The 17,163-nt window shown below is 40.6% G+C and overlaps 1 protein-coding gene across 1 annotated transcript; it reads left to right on the top strand.

Annotated features, from left to right (window-relative positions):
* The first annotated feature begins 1,287 nt into the window (after positions 1-1,287).
* On the top strand, positions 1,288-15,276 carry LOC144576360 (ATP-dependent RNA helicase DDX3X-like). Its single transcript, XM_078364491.1, has 17 exons — positions 1,288-1,381; positions 3,083-3,143; positions 4,130-4,177; positions 6,384-6,498; positions 7,779-7,934; positions 8,015-8,114; positions 8,752-8,887; positions 9,604-9,689; positions 9,919-10,017; positions 10,102-10,262; positions 10,670-10,814; positions 10,919-11,063; positions 11,299-11,480; positions 11,555-11,672; positions 11,958-12,111; positions 12,470-12,603; positions 12,809-15,276. The coding sequence occupies exons 1-17, from the start codon at positions 1,346-1,348 to the stop codon at positions 12,886-12,888; spliced, it is 1,956 nt and encodes a 651-aa protein (XP_078220617.1). The 5' UTR covers positions 1,288-1,345; the 3' UTR covers positions 12,889-15,276.
* Positions 15,277-17,163: the final 1,887 nt, after the last annotated feature.

Below are 17,163 nucleotides of genomic sequence, written 5' to 3'. Positions count from 1 at the left end.
ATGTTCAGACATTGTCACGAAAGCTCAATTCAAGGTTAGATGAACATCAGTATAATTTTATTTTACCCAAAATACCCGTGTACCACCAGACAAAAGTGACCGTAATTTGTTTTTCACTTTTTTGTGAGACTATTCACAGAACCTGTTCTGTGTCAGGTTTGTGTTCCCCCAGTGACTGAGCTCCACAACGACTACGTTTCATTTTTTGGATGTCTGGAGCACTTCATTGTGCTTAATTTTCAGCAAAGCTAAAACTGTAATTTAAAAAACCTTGGAATATGCCCATAATCCGATTTTTTCAAGGGAAGAAAACTGAATAACAAAAAGGGTTGTTTTAAGTCTCATATTAAAAAGTATAAAAGTGTATTCGTTAACACGCGCGTAACAGGAGAAAGAAATGTACATCTTATCGACAAAGACGCGTTGCAAAAGCTCAGCAAGAGTAATAGACAATATTGAGGAATACAACGGTTGTTTTGAAGTTCCAGAGAGAGAGATAGATTCACTTTTCGGAAGGCAAACACCTAACTGAAATCTACTTGAGCTCACAATAATATACTTCGGTGAGTTTGCACAATTTGAAAGCTGCCAATGAATTTAGTAAGTTTATCTCAGAATTACAAATTTAAAGGTTCAGAGTGAACTTTTACTTTCTTAGCCAAGCATCCCTGCTCGGACTCTGGGGAAATGGGAAAGAAACTGTGTGAGACCATGACAGCCCACGTACGGGAGACCGGACGGTGGCCACAGCGTGAAGGGTGGTGTTTACGCGGTATTCTCCTAGGGTAGTGGGCCGCCCGCAATGGCGGCTTCTGGGCGTGCATGAGCGGTCCCGCGGAGACGCGCATGTGCGACCACTGACCGGTTAGTCAACAGGGGCGGGGAAGGCGGCGGTTCGCAAAAAAGGGACTTTTTTTTTCCAGTCTAGCGGTTAGACCTTCACGAGGCGCCCGTGACATATGCACGGAAGTCTCGTTTAGGCAGAAAGTGCATGCAGGCCACCCAGTCACTGTGTGTAGCGAGGACAAAGAGTATGGTGTTGGCTCCGGCGAGTGGCCACAGTCTTGGATGCGGTTGTATGAGTTGAGTAGCGCTGTGGTCCTTGCAGGGGCCGGGCCTATGGAATTCTTGAAGGCGAGTGACTATGAAGCCCAGGGAAACAAGCGTCCTGTATCTTGTTTTGCCCGCTTCCCTTACGGATGGAGCAACCGCTGACCGGATGCTGAGCGTGCCGGGTCCGCGTTTCCGGTGTGGCAGTTTTGTGACGTAGAAGAACCTGAAACCGACAGCGGCGAGGGGAGGGCGAATGGCCGCCACCTGCTTCTCTTGACCTGCCTTAGAAAGAATGGAAAGCAGAGGCCAGCGGGAAGACACCTTGAAGGTTAGGGATCCAGGATTGCGCTACACCCCTTTCTTAACTCGGAGAGCCACTGGATAGCCGGCTAGCCGAAAACTGTGCGCCTTTTGTGTAGTATTGTGCCTTTGCGTTAGGCGATACGGGAACTAGGCCCGTAGGAGATTAACCGGTTGATTCGCGGGACAGGTTATTTGTGGTTTACTCTCTTTTTACCGCAGAAGGAATGTTGATATAGGTCTAACTCTGTTTCCATTAAGGGCAGATCCTTTACCTTTGAAGTCTGCCCGACGACGGGGCAGGATATGTGGTGTACGTGTGAGATCAGGCTCCTATACCGTGTCAGGAACCTACTGCAGTTTGCACTGCAGTGCTTCGGACCCTTATGCCTGCATTTTTGCCTCCCACGCCTGGGGGAGAGAATGAATAAAGGATAAAGCTTAGGTGCGGTTTGAGGGATTTAACGGTCTGCCTTTTGAGATAGTTTTTCACTGCGTCGTATTAAGGCCTGCAACTTACTGATTCTTAATATGTTAAATAGACCGTAGAAACAGAGAACTAAGGAATAGAGAATTCGGCGGTACGAGTTTACAATGTTTTCTATGTAACTGGCAACACTTAACTCTTGATAAAGCGTACTGTCTACTTCGCTAGAATTAAGTAGTAACCAGATTCAGATGGCGAAGTTTTAAAATACAGTATCTTAATCGATGATGCATTTAATTTGATAGTATCTTGAACTTTCAATACATATGTAAGCGTGTTATGGCGTAGAAGGTTTGTTCAGAGAGGTGACAAAGTTGCTCTGGGCGTTGCACTTGTTTCTTGCAACCTATTTTGACGTAGGTGATTGTCCGCCCCCCCCACCGCCACGCCCCCCCCACCGCCACGCCCCCCCACCGCCCGCCGCTACTGAGTACTTCTTGGTAAAGCATTATGCTGCAAGCCCATAAAGCGAAATCACCTTTTCCCCCTATAGTTTTAAAATCTAGCCGTATAAGGAGGCAGGAGTTAAGAATGGGTATGTCATTTTAGAAGCATTAAAGAAAAGATGTGTCGCTTTTTAACTTTGTCACCAAAGACCTCTGAAGTTGATGTTTAAAATGGGAGAAATGAATACTGCCACCTTCATAGAGCGTCAAACATGAAATGACAGCTGTGTAAAGCTGCACAGTACTCAAAACATAGTGAAGTTGGTTTATTATTTTAACTTTTGATGTCTAGGAATTTATCTGCCTTAAAAATAGTTGCACAGTCTTTGGCGCCAGTCGACCGTAAGGAATCTTCAAATGTTCCGGTGTCCATTTATTTTTAGGTTTAGGATATCAAGAAAACCACTGTCTTTGGGAACATTTTACTATTAACGACTGTAGCTAAATTGAATGTTTGTTTAAGTTACTGAGAAATGGATGGTAGATTTTTTTTTTTTTTTTTTTTTTTTTGTTTGGAAAGCTTTTACCATGGTAAATTGTTCAAGAAAATTTGTTTGGAGTGAATGAATTTGAACTTTGTTGGTATGAAACTGCCGGTATTCAGGTGGTGCCATTTGCATTTGTCATGGTTGATAGACTTAAGCATCTTTAAAATCTTGTCGGGTAATGCCAGGCAGTCCCAGCAGCCAAGTGTATGGTACAGGATAAGATTGGAATCCAGGTCTTCTTATTTGTCGCTTGTGATCTTATCTGTTCTTGTGTGTCAGCATGTGAGCTATTGATACCTCTTTTCTAGCTTGCGGATCTGGACCTGAACTCCTCTGAGAAACAGAGTGGAGGAGCAAGTACAGCAAGCAGTAAGTAAAACCTTTGTTTTTGGCCCAGCCTCGCTCTGTAGCCGAGGCTAGAGTGCAGAGATGCCATCTCGGCTCCCTGCAGCCTCCGCCTCCCTGGTTCAAGCGATTGTGCTGCCTCATCATCCCGAGTAGCATGGATTACGGGCGCGCCACGCCTGGCTAATATTATGAGGAGAGAGACGGGGTTTCCCCACGTTAGCCAGGATGGCCTGGATCTCAGATCTCCTGACCTGCCCACGTCGGCCTCCCAGACGACTGGGATTAGAGGGTGAGCCCATCGCTCCCCCGGCCCGAAAACTCTTTTTTTAAAACGGAGCCTTGGGCTGGGCTCGGTGGCTCAGGCCAGTAATCACAGCACTTGGGAAGGACGAGGCGGGTAGAGCCTGAGGTCAGGAGATCGAGACCAGCCTGGCCAAGGACGGTGAAACGCCGGCTCTACTAAAAATACAAAAAAATTAGCCCGGCGTGGTGGCTCGTCTCTGCACTCCCAGCTGCCTTCGGAGGTTGAGGCAGGAGGATCCCTTGACCTGGGATTCAGAAATTTCCAGAAAATTTTCACTCTCCAACTTTTCATGTGTTTTTATGGTATCTCCACTTTAATCTTTGGACATTTTAAAAAAGCCTCTTCCTGGGTAGATGATTTAGTATAGCACATAGAACCTTTTTTTCCTCTCTCTCTACGACACTGTTACGTTGGAGTAATGGCCGCGTTTAATGATCAGTGTTGATTTCATGTAGCAGTTATCTGAAATAGAGCCTTTTAAAACATGGTTATTAAATAACCACTACTAGCTACTGAAATACATTTGGTTCTCAGCGTATTTTCGAGTAAGCATTTTTTCCCCTTCATCTTGCAAAGTAGTTTCCTGTATGAAATACAGGTTTTAGAAGTTTGTTTTCCAGGACCTATCTTTTCATAGACGTTTTCTGAATAGGCAGCGTCGTGGTGATGTCATAGGCTTCTAATTTTACATTTTCTCTTTTAGAAGGACGCTATATACCTCCTCACTTACGGAACAGAGAAGCGTCTAAAGGTATGTATTTAAGGCAAGTTTGTAGATGTAACCTTTAGCAGCTCATCAAAGCCTAGGGAAAAAGAGTGACTTGAGGAAGTCTGTGAACACTTTTTGTCCCCTCCTGTGCCTCTTTTGGACTGTCTTTAGGAACTAGCACTTTCTGTCCTCGGAAAAGTTCCTCGAATGTTGAATGATGGATACTTATTGTGTCCTGTGGCAGACTGAGCCCAAAGAATTTGGGTTTGTGTCGTTAACCTACCAAGTAGGTTAACTATGGTACTGTATCTGTTGGTAACATTTATGGTGTGGTTTGAATTTGAAAGTGGCATATTTTTGCGAATGCCTTATGTCAAAGAAACTGTCTGGTGGTAAAGTTTCTGCTTGCTGCTGTCTTGAAAAGTTGCCACAGTGAAATGGTGTTTTGTTTTTCTGGACTAGTTAACAGTTGTAAAATTATCACTTTGGGCCACATTCAATGAGCTGGGGATATGTTTCAACCCAGACAACTTCATTGGAAAGGTGTTGTATGAAATGCATTAAAACACCTAGGGTTGTTTCCTATCAAATTTGTAAGGTAGAAGAGTTCATTAGAAAAGTTTAATTGGGGTGATGTTTTGAGTGCCTCACGCACATCAAAAAATTTCTAGGAGAAGGAAATGTCAGGAAAAATATTTAAAACCAAAAGGAAAGAAGCTAATGATAAAGGGGTGTGGAGTGGGTAGAGTACTTGCAGTTGACTTTGTTTTTCTCTGTTTAGTCTGTACCCTGTTTTTAAGTCTGTATGTGTTTATCAGAAGACCACTTTGCTAAGGATTGTTTTCTTTTTTCAGAGTAACTGCAGAGTTTCTTTTATCACAAGCATGCTAAGTGTTGTATCTGGCTGGAATTGCACCCGAGGTGTCTTAAGTGCCTTAAGAAGAGTTGGCAATATTTTAGTATTTGCGGGGATGGAAGAGACGTTAACCATCTAACTTCCTTAATGTGGGAAGTACTATGGGTCATTTGTCTAATACTGGATTTTTAAAAGCAGGGGAGAATGAAAAGTGACAACTTTATAAACTTGTAACTTTAAACATTTAATTAAAAGTTTGGATTAGGGAAGCCCTCCAGCAAGTTTGCTCTTGTCATTCCTTTGTCAGTTTGTAGACAATGAAAGTAGGTAATAATGAGGGTTTTTAAAACTCAAGTATAGGTTTATTCTCACTGAGGGTATTAAGATGACACAATTATGTTTGGACTCTTGGTAGGCCAGTAGTGTGTGTATGAGCGTAGCACACAGTGATGTTTGTAACAACTTAGTTTTAGTTGTTAACAGTAAAATAGAAAGTCTTGACCATCTCTGAATGCGAGATTGTGTTAAAATAACTTTATGTGAATAGTTCGAGAAACGTTGTTTTTAGGTGGTAGGATGCCATAGTGACTTAAGAAATGGGTTGTGATGTTCAAAGTTAGAGCAGTGTCAATGGGAAAACCTAATTTGCTGTATCTTTACTGTCCCCTGCCTGAAATTTTCAAAGAGTAATTAGAAATTCTCTGTCTTAATAGGCCTGACATATTTTTATCTGATTATGTAGATCTCTTCTCTTAGTTCAAGGTAATCCACAGTCCCTGAGGTAGTCTTTAGCTGGGCCTTTCCAAAATGTGTATTATACATAGCTTACGTTAAATGTTTAGGTTTAACACCTTTTGCGTTACGTTATTCAGGATTTGTCAAAGATGGATCATAGCTAGGAAACTAACAGAAGCATCGCTTGCACTAGCTACAAGTTGAGCTTAAAAGTGAGGGAGTTGGAATCCCTCCTAATCAGTCATAGCTTAAAAAAAGACATCGTAAATAATTGCATTGGAGTAGGTTTACGTGTTGGACACATAACATTTATACTTAGGGGGTGAATGAAAACAATTACTATTGTGGTGATAGTATCATAGCTGTGTTACATGCAGGCTACGTTGTTCTCAGGTCATGAGATTACTTTGCCTCATTTAATCATCTCTGGTAGAAGAACACATTAACGCTTGTAAAAATTCTGCTTATGGGACCTGTTGGTTGACCTTTGTTCCCACAAGGATAAGATAAAGGAAGACTACATGTGAAGCACCTGTTGACCTTTGTTCCCAGCAGGATAAGATAAAGGAAGACTACATGTGAAGGACTTCGTATTTGGGAAGATGGAAATCGTGTAAACGTCTCATCAGCTTTCAATTTTTGCTTTTTTTATTGAAGGATTCTCTGATAAAGACAGTTCAGGTTGGAGTTGCAGCAGAGATAAGGATGCATATAGCAGTTTTGGGTCTCGAGAATCAAGAGGAAGGTCTGGTTATTTCAGTGATCGTGGAAGGTAAATCCCAGCTTGTGTGTTTATACAGTAGCAGTTTAGGAATCTTAATTTGGCAAGTTCTCATTCTTCATACTTACACTGGTCCTTGAGCATATCTTTAAGAGACTACTCATGGATTTAAAGCAGAGTGATGGTTTATCATTGCTCTGTTGGCACTGAGAGTTCTTTACTAAAAGTAGTTTATTAATTTAGACGAATATACTATTTGACACAATGAAGTCTGTTTCAACTTAAATGATACAGTCTGCGACAGCTTTAAATGCTTCGTGTGTGTGCGTGCATGCGTGCGTGCGTGTTTCTTGAGACAGAGTCTTGCTCTGCTGCCCAGGCTGGAGTGCAGTGGCACGATCTGGGCTCATTGCAGCCTCCACCTTCTGGGTTCAAGTGATTCTCCTGCGTCAGTCTCCCAAGTACCTGGGACTACAGGCGCCCACCACCTGGCCGGCTAATTATTCTTTTCTTGGTAGAGACGGGACCGGGTGGGTTGGCTTATGCCTGTAATCACAGCACTTTGGGAGGGCGAGGTGGCAGGATCACAAGGTCAGGAGTTCGAGACCAGCCTGACCAACACGGTGAAACCCCATCTCTACTAAAAATAGAATGATTGGATGGGTATGGTGGAATGTGCCTGTAGTCCCAGCTACTCAGAAGGCTGAGGTAGGAGAGTCACTTGAACCCAGGAGACAAAGGCTGCTCTGAGTTGAGACGGCACCACTGCACTCCAGCCTGGGTGGCAGAGCAAGACTCCATCTCAAAACAAACAAACAAACAAACAAACAAACCCTAATAATTGAATTTGATCCTGTCTTGTTTTTCAGAAACAGGAATAAAACTCTAAGAAAAATGTTCTCTTGTCACGTGTCTTCTACTTTTTTATATCTAAAAATGTTATATCTAAAAAATTTCATGTGTTATTCCTGCTTTCCTGCCAGTAAATATATTTAGATGATACCAGTAAATATGTTTAGATGGTACTGTCTTAAATGAAGATGTAAAGTATGCACTAGTTGTAAGTATCTAAACCTAATTCTTAGCATGAGATGTCTAAGCTGTGTAATTTTATAAAAATTTTTATAATTTTCTTAAGAACGAAGACACAGATTACACATAAGCGCTGGTTAATTAGAGGGGCTTATTTCACACGAGGTAAACACTGAGTTGCTGACATCGTTTAAGGGTGGTTGTGTTCAGTAAGTCAGCTGATACCCAAGGACATTTCTAGAGGGGTGATAATCCGATATCGGCTAAATCGTGTATTTTTGATTGCTCGTGCCATTCAGATTTGATGATCGTGGACGGAGTGAATATGATGGTATTGGCAGTCGTGACAGAACTGGCTTTGGTAGATACGAACGGAGTGGACACAGTCGTTGGTGTGACAAGTCGGATGAAGATGATTGGTCAAAACCACTTCCACCAAGTGAACGCCTAGAGCGGTAAGTTTTTGAACAACATGTTATACTAAGCCATAAGTTTCGTAACAATTTATATACATGTAATAATTGTCTGATTTCAGGGAACTGTTTTCTGGAGGAAACACGGGGATTAACTTTGAGAAATACGATGAAATACCAGTAGAGGCAACCGGCAGTAACTGTCCACCACATATTGAAAACGTAAGTTTTTGTTTGACTCTTAAAGTTCTTAATGCAAACCCATTGGATTATGAAACATTAATGCCACTATTAAGAATAGTCTCGGAATTGGCCGGGCACGATGGCTGACGCCTGTAATCCCAGGACTTTGGGAGGCTGAGGCGGGCAGATCATGAGGTCAGGAGATAGAGGCCATTGTGGCCAACGTGGTGAAACCCCGTGTTTACTAAAAACACTCAGGTGAGCTGGGCATGGTGCCACGCACCTGTAATCTGAGCTATGCAGGAGGCTGAGGCAGGAGAGTCCCTTCAACCCAGGCATCGGAGGTTAAGGTGAGCCAAGATTGCGCCCCTGCACTCCAGCCTGGCCACAGAGTGAGATTCTGTCTGAAAAAGAAGAAGGACGACAGGCACGAGCCACCATGCCTGCCTCCAAATGCTGTTTCAATTTTTTAAACCCAGGAGTCCATTTTGTTAAAAAATGCCACGATTCTTTAACTGAAATCATAGCATCTGTAAACCAAATCACAGACAGTTTGGTTACTTCCATTAATATGGTAGTGTAAAACAGAAATTGCAAAAGATACAGCATTTTATATCTGTCATGTTTACTTCTATATTTACTTGTATTTGATTAACCCGGCTACATTTCCTGACAGTTCAGTGATATTGACATGGGAGAAATTATCTTGGGGAACATTGAGCTTACTCGCTATACTCGTCCTACTCCAGTGCAAAAACATGCCATTCCTATCATTAAGGGAAAAAGAGACTTAATGGCTTGTGCCCAGACAGGTAAGCTTAGTTGATAAAAAGCAAAAGTTAAGACTATCTAATTGGGCTTACTTTAAAAGTAGTATGTTCTGAAGGGATGTCTGAGTCCTGTGTTTAGCATTTGAGAGAGCTTGGGGATGTGCCTTTTTGTCTGTACCTCTGGATCCTTGGGATGTATCTGGGCATCTTGAGGAAGCGCATGGCAAATTGTCAGCTTGAATACCTTCTTTAAGAAACAGAACTGCGTCTTTTTCGGTTAACTCCACGGGAGTTAGCAGACTGCAGCCTGATCTGAAACCTAGCACTTGTGTATTTTTCAACAGCCATATTCGAATATAAATACCCATTTGTTATGTCTGTGCTGTAGAGGTTAGCCAGAGATTTGGCACAGATAAAAAGTGTTCTCTTGTAGAGACTGGCCTGCAAGAGCCATGTACTGTTAGCTCTTTACAGAAAGTTTACTGATTCCTGCTTTACCTTCCAACACTATAGAGCCACTACAAAGAAATGTTGCACTTTTCAGACAAAATGGTTGTGTTTTGTACAAATTAAAATGTACTGTTTGAAAGTAGAGCACAGAAGTCGCTTTACTCCTTAGGTTTGCCGTATAAATTTACTGTACGTCCTAGAAAATTGGAAATGGAGTAAGAAAAAATTTCCTGTAATTCTCGAGAGCATCGAGAACACTTTATCAACGATTAATATTCAGAAATGATAAGTCAGTGTTTTGTCTTCAGGTTCTGGGAAAACGGCAGCATTTCTTTTGCCCATACTGAGTCAGATATATACAGATGGTCCAGGAGAAGCTTTGAAGGCCGTGAAGGTAAAGGTATTGCTGTAAAATGAGACGTTTTTGTTTTAAAAAGGCTTTGCAAATGCCTGTTGACTTTTCTAAACAAGGCCAGCTACACCTTATTTTTATTTTTTCACCCCGTTCACCCAATGAAAATAAGTCTGTAGGTGTAGTCTGCACATTATAAAAGGAAACTGGTAAGTTTTAAAAAAGAATTACAGTTTTTGGCCAGAAAGTGTAAATTATTTTCATTTTTTAGGGAAACGGAAGGTGTGGGCGCCGCAAGCAATATCCAGTTTCCTTGGTTTTAGCCCCAACGAGAGAATTGGCTGTACAGATCTATGAGGAAGCCAGAAAAGTAAAATACTCATTTTAGTGATTGTTGCTTTTCTCCTTGATCAAACGATGTTTTTATGGCCACTGACATGTTCTTTGCTTACAGTTTTCATACCGATCTAGAGTTCGTCCTTGTGTAGTCTATGGTGGTGCTGATATTGGTCAGCAGATTCGGGACTTAGAACGTGGATGCCACTTGTTAGTAGCCACTCCAGGACGTCTAGTGTATATGATGGAAAGAGGAAAGATTGCGTTAGACTTCTGCAAGTACGTCAGTTTTTACATATGGGATGCGCCTCTTTTTGTATTAGAAGTTGATTACTTCTGTAGTATTTTTACTAGGGCTGCCTGAGCTTCGATAATTTAATTTTCCACATAGTTTTGAAAATTGCAGTTAACCTTTTTGTTTAAAGAGTAAGTGAAATTTTAATTGAGGCTCTAAGCTTTATTTTAACAATCAACATGTGGCTAATTTGGTTGTAATCTTGAGCCATTTTGTCTCTGTGTGTGTGCGTGCGCGCATGTGTGCATGCATGCGTGTGTGTATCTGTTTGTGGCACTGGAATATTCCCTTATGGAGGGGAGTACATTAGTGTAATTAGTTAGGCAACATACCGAGTAATTAGTGTGTCAGATCTAATGATCCAGGATCAACTGAGGGTTTTTCATAACAGGTACTTAGTGTTGGATGAAGCTGATAAGATGTTGGATATGGGATTTGAACCTCAGATACGTCGCATCGTTGAACAAGATACCATGCCACCAAAGGGCGTTCGTCACACCATGATGTTTAGTGCTACTTTTCCTAAAGAAATACAGGTATTGTTGGATGTTTTCGTTTTTGATTAGAGCATATGTGTTTATTATATTTAGATAATTTGTGTACTAAAGTAGGCAATTGAGTATTTTTCTCACTTTTTCAGATGCTTGCTCGTGACTTTTTGGATGAATATATCTTTTTAGCTGTCGGCAGAGTAGGCTCTACCTCTGAGAACATCACACAGAAAGTAATTTGGGTGGAAGACTTAGATAAACGGTCGTTTCTGCTTGATATCTTGGGAGCAACAGGTAAAATTATGAATAATAATAATAATAGTGTCAGTTACATGTAAGGAGAATCTCTTTACATCTCTTCTGTTCCTTCCCTTGCCTTTTCCTCATTCTAAACATAGTTATAACAATGTTTACATTAATTGCCTCCAAGATTTATTCTAGCAGAAGGACTAGAATTAACCCAGTTAATATTTAGATTAACCAGCGATGCTAATTCATTATGAGTAAACAAAGCCTTCTGATTTTTCAGGGAGGGATTCACTGACTTTGGTGTTTGTAGAGACCAAAAAGGGAGCAGATTCCCTGGAGGATTTCTTATACCATGAAGGACATGCTTGTACTAGTATTCATGGAGACCGATCACAGAGAGATCGAGAGGAGGCCCTTCGCCAGTTTCGCTCGGGGAGAAGCCCAATTCTTGTGGCTACAGCTGTATGTAAACGTTATTTTTTAATTAATCATGTTTGTACAGTGCTTTTTTTTTTAAAATAAAAGTTATTTTTCAGGTTGCAGCACGAGGACTAGACATTTCAAATGTGAGACACGTTATCAATTTTGATCTGCCGAGTGATATTGAAGAATATGTGCATCGTATTGGCCGTACAGGACGTGTAGGAAACCTGGGTAATAATTTTGTTAGGGAGTTTTATTTATTTTGGTTTTATTATTGTGATGCACCCAGCAAAGATTTGACAAAGGACCTTAAAAATAGAACGTTTATATCTGAGGAAAAATTTTAGATTAATCAGCCAACTAAATTTTTTTTTCCGTCCGTTTGATTTGGTTGTACTGCAAATCACAATGTCACGTTTTAGTTTTGGACTTACAATATTTTACATAGGGATATAGGAATGTAAGAACAGCATGCTGCTTTATGGAAACTTCATGTGCTTTTTTTGATCTATGTAGGCCTTGCCACCTCATTCTTTAACGAAAAAAATGTGAATATTGCAAAGGATTTGTTGGATCTTCTTGTAGAAGCTAAACAAGAAGTGCCTTCTTGGTTGGAAAGTATGGCTTACGAACACCACTACAAGGGTGGCAATCGTGGACGATCTAAAAGGTACGCACTGTTGTGAGCCTTCCCTCTTGGTATTACCTATTGGGGGCAGTAAGCTTTCAGAGTTAGCTTTTCCCCGAGTAACGGGTTAAACAGTTATTTTCAACTATAATACATAAACGTTTGGGCAAGGGGTAATTATTAGAAAGGTTGACATGGCGTTAGGTGTCAGTTCTTCACTACTGAGTACTTTAGAAACTCTGCTAGAACACCTGGGACATTAATGGTACAGTTCCCATGAGAACATAATGGCACTGAACTGAAAACTTAAATGGGGAACTGTGAACTTGAAGCAGGAATTTGCTGTTTAATCCAACTTTGGACTTACAGTGCCATGCTATATTTTTGCTTTCAATAATAGATTCAGCAGAGGATTTGGTGCTAGAGACTGTCGACAGAGTAGTGGCTCCAGCAGTTCTGGCTTCAGTAGTAGTCGTGCAGGCAGCAGCCGCGGTGGTGGAGGTGGTTACGGCAACAGCAGAGGATTTGGTAGAGGTAATGTTAATTTTTCCTTGAGGAAGGGCTTTTTCTTTTTCTTGTGAGTCCTGTTTTTCATACCATAATTCATTGGGGAAATTTAATTTCTGAGGGACACAAACTCTTAACACTAGATTTCTTTTGTTGGGTTTACGTTAGAGTACTTGAGAAAAAAAAAGAAAGGTGACTTAATGTTTCTCTCTTTAAACATTTTTCTTGATAGGTGGCTATGGAGGCTTCTACAATAGTGATGGATATGGAGGAAATTATGACTTCCAGCGGGTTGACTGGTGGGGCAACTGAATCTGCTTCACAGCAAAGTCACCCTTACAAACAAGCTAATATGCAAACCACATGTAACTGAGCCAGACTGTGTCGTGTCACCTCAAGAACTTGCAGGACGTTACCAGCAGTGATTGTCCTGAAAATTCAAGGGAGCTCAAAGTCACAAGAAGAAGAATGAAAGGAAATAAAACAGCAGCCCTATTCAGAAATTGGTTTGAAGACTTAATTGCTGTGATTTGGATTTAACTCTCCCCTCCTGCTTCAGTCCCACCCCAAACTGCATTTATAAGTTCGTGGCTAAGGATCGTTTTGTTTGTTAACATACTGTGACTTTAACTTTAGACAGCTTCCTACTTTGATGTCCTGTTGGATCAGTCATGCTCACGATACCCACTGTTTTGACAAAATAAATTTACTAACCTCGGCCTAAAATCAAACCGTGGCACACAGGTGTGATACAACTTCAACAGGAATCATCAATTCATCCGTGAATATAAACGGGGAAAAAACAAAACAAAACATCTTCAGACAGTAGCCTGCATTCGGACCGCTTGACTCTTGCAGTCTTGGGGGGTGGGGGATCATCTTAAAGCATTAAAGCATAGTTTGTTTTTTTTTTTATGTGGCCAACCTATAGTAAGTTCTGATTTTCTCAGTGTATCCTGGAGGGGCGCTTAGAAACTTACCCTCTTTAAATAAGCCATTCCAGTGGTGAGGAGGTGGAATGTATCACCATACCCATTAATATTTTTGAAAGAGCTCTTAAAGTTAACTGAAATAAACACAGCAGTTTCTCTTCTAAAAAAGTTTGAGAAGTTTATTCTAAGCTAGGCAAACTTGGGCATACTGTCACAGGAAAGGTTGGTTTAAAGCTTTGATAAGATGTTTGGGGAAATATCATTTAAGTAGTTTTTTTATGCCTGCTGTAAAAATTCAAAATGTTAGAATGGCTGGCCATGGCAACGACCAAGTCTCACGGCAGGCCTGATTGGTTTCTGGTCTTTAACTGCATGCTAGTGTTTATGTTCTTCAGTCAAGAAGGAAATTAAACAGGAAGGATTATGCAGCAGGCTTTAATGTAAATGTAGATTAGTAATGCTCTGTTGAAGCTGCATTGAAATGTTAAAATGGCTTACACTTGTGGACTTTTTAAATCTAAGGCTGCCAAATGCTTGAAATCACACAGGTTGCATTTATGTACTAAACTGCACAAGGTATACCTTCTCTCTGCAGTTTTAGTGTATTTTAGTTGCATAGGTTTCCATTGTATTAGCAGTCTCTTGTGGTAAATTTGGCCAAAGACGGTTGTCCACCGCTCAAAATGCCTCTCTCACTTGGAATTCTCTACTGATTTTGCAGCCACAATGCAATGATCTTCAGAAACAAATCTTTTCAGTGGCATCAGAAGTTGGCAAAATTTGTTAAAGTGCAAGAGATTTTCAAGTGTCTTGTGCCTTGTTCTAAAATTTGTAAGTAGGTGTACTTTACAGTATTGAGGTCATTTATTAAGGTGCTATTTCAATTAGTATAAGTTTAGACTCTTGTACATTTTGCCCATAACTTTTTACAAAGCACTTACTGCAGATTGAGAGAACTTTATATATGACTGTCTTGTGTGTGTGTTCTCAATCTCCCAGTTTTATTTCATCTCTCAGAGATTGTTGAATGCAGCCAGTCAAGAAGTAGATTGCAAAATTTTATTTGGGACCGTGGAATGATAGTTGAGAAGAAAACTGTTTGCACACAACAGATTTTAGATACTTTTGCTGCTAGTTGTATAATATTTATTGAAAATTTTGACAAATATTTATTTTTGTAAGCCTAAAAATGATTCTCTGAAAGTTTAAAGAAACTTGACCAAAAGACAGTACAGAAAACACTGGCACTTGAATGTAACCGTATGTGAAATAATATATTTTCTGGTAGTGTGCGCTTTTAATGTCAAGTCCTATTAAACTTGAGTCAAATTAAGCAGACCCGGCATTGGCAATGTAGCTATAATTTTCTGAGAAAATTTAAGACAAAATTGTCAACTTGAATTAAAACTTGCCACGGTTTTGATATCCTTGTCTTATGGTATTAATGAAACTCATCTGAACACTGATATGAAGTGTCTACATCGTAGATGCTCTCTGAGTTTGTTAGATGTTTTGTTTTGAATTTCAGTGATTGTCTGGCATATCTACAGTCCTCAAACATTATATTTTTGTGTATTGCCGTGAGCAGTGACTTACATTCAGTTTCATCAGCCAGCAATATTTTCAGTAAAGAATGTAATTGCTGAATGTAACCATTGACCCTCAAGTCACTCTAAGTTTAGTAATTGCTTATTGTATTAGTTGCAGATGCTGTTACTGCATGTGCTCTGTTATTCTGATTTTACTACAATAAAAAGTTAAAAATCTGTTTTCTGCTGTCACCAGTAGCTTAATGTTGAGTTGAAAATGAACTTGTCTTAACCTGAAGATTGGAAATCTGGTATCTTGGCTAACTACCAAAGCTATTTGAGAAATAGGTCTGGAGGCTAGAAGTATGTACTGGCCTTACCTACTTGAATGAATGATGGCGGTGTAAGTTTCGGAGTACTGAGGCAGGATTTGTATTGTGGACTGATGGAAATCTAAAAGGCCTATATATGCAGCATGTATTGCATTTTGGTCTAAGCAACTTAATGTGAGTGTGATTGTTATTTTAAGCATTTTTGATGTGAAGGATGACTGAACTGAGGAGAAAGTCAGTTGACCAACCAATTACTTTCTGACTGTAAGTAGTAAGGTCAAGAGTTAACTGGAGCCAGTTAATGATAGCAGAGATGGGATATCACCTTTTGTCGAACTTTTCTTTTTTTCTGGTGGCTGGCAGTCCCATTTAACACACTGTGACAGGCAGTTAGCACCAGTTAAACATGATAGGCGAGGCTGAGTGCGGTGGCTCACGCCTGTAATCCCAGCAATTTGGGAGGCCGAGGCAGTTGTGTCACGAGGTCAGGAGTTCGAGACCAGCCTGGCTAACATGGTGAAACCCATCTCTACTAAAAACACAAAGATTAGCCTGGCCATGGTGGTGTGTGCCAGTAATCCCAGCTACCCGGGAGGCTGAGGCAGAAGAATCTCTTGAACCCAGGAAGCGGAGCTTGCAGTGAGCAAAGATCACGTCACTGCACTCTAGCCTGGGCAACAGAGCAAGACTCCCATCACACACACACGCACACATACACACAATAGGCACTGCACTGTAGTCTGGGTAACAGCAGGACTTCACACACACACATACACACACACACACACACACATACACACAGACACACAATAGGCACCGCACTGTAGCCTGGGCAACAGAGCAAGACTCCATCACACACACACACACACACAGACAGCAAGACTCCATCTCTCACACACACATAACACATAACAATGAGAGGCAAACTGGTCTATTATGTTAATGTCTGAAATGCGTTTTTTTGTTTTTTTTTTTAAGGTAGTCAAGAACCTCAGTGTCCCTTTGTGTCCTCTCTTTGCAACTGACCTCAGACTGCAAAAGATAAGCACTTTTTTTTAACATCACAGAGAAGCTTTTGGCTATTCTTAAACTTTGTGTAAATGAAATCAGCAGCTTACATTTTTGTGACCGGTTTCCTGCAGTAAATGTATCTGTGAGATGAAATTATATTGTCACTTAGAATTGTAACATTCTGATTGTTGTATGGAATCCTATTGTGTAAATAGCACCTGATTTCTAGTTCGTAACGGTAACATTTTCATATGATTATGGTAAATACGAATGCTCCTGCATGTTTTCAGTGTTAGAAGTATACCATTTTACACTTCCTCTCACAGTTGATGAGATTTCTGGTTCCTCTACTTTTCTCACCATTACTTGGTTTCTTAAACTCTTTATATATTTACGTAGGCATGTTATTATCCTGTTTTAATTTGTATTTATCATCCTGATGACTAACGATAATGCACCTGAGGTGTGATAGGGTTCATTCAGTTAAAAAGAGTTTGTCCTTATCAGTTACAGGCATACTTAGTAAATGAGCTGATTTTGGGGAACTGCTATCTCCCAAAAAATGATAGTGTAGGTAAAATTGGGTTAGCAATTATCAAGTTGTTCGGTTTGGTTGATGGTAATATAGTTCAGTAAACAATTTACTCCTGATGTTTGAAGATTAGTAGATAATACTTGTGGAATAGATACTGTTTGGAAATTCTGCAGTGAACCAGCCAAATAGTGACCAAGTCAACTTTCTACCCCCAGAAATGGTCTCCCATTTTCTTCCATCCTGATCAG

The sequence above is a fragment of the Callithrix jacchus genome, chromosome Y (genome assembly GCF_049354715.1).
Source record: "Callithrix jacchus isolate 240 chromosome Y, calJac240_pri, whole genome shotgun sequence".
Classification (NCBI taxonomy): Eukaryota; Metazoa; Chordata; class Mammalia; order Primates; family Cebidae; genus Callithrix; species Callithrix jacchus.
Note: the sequence above shows the minus strand (reverse complement) of the source record. Positions and strands in the feature narration are given on the sequence as shown.

What these genes read in the sequence shown, in the direction of transcription:
- LOC144576360 (XM_078364491.1), top strand. Translation starts at nt 1,346, where the DNA reads ATGGAAAGCAGAGGCCAGCGGGAAGACACCTTGAAG. An exon ending in CCAAGTGAACGCCTAGAGCG is followed by an intron (nt 7,935 to 8,014) that starts GTAAGTTTTTGA and finishes GTCTGATTTCAG; the next exon opens with GGAACTGTTTTCTGGAGGAA. An exon ending in GTCCACCACATATTGAAAAC is followed by an intron (nt 8,115 to 8,751) that starts GTAAGTTTTTGT and finishes ATTTCCTGACAG; the next exon opens with TTCAGTGATATTGACATGGG.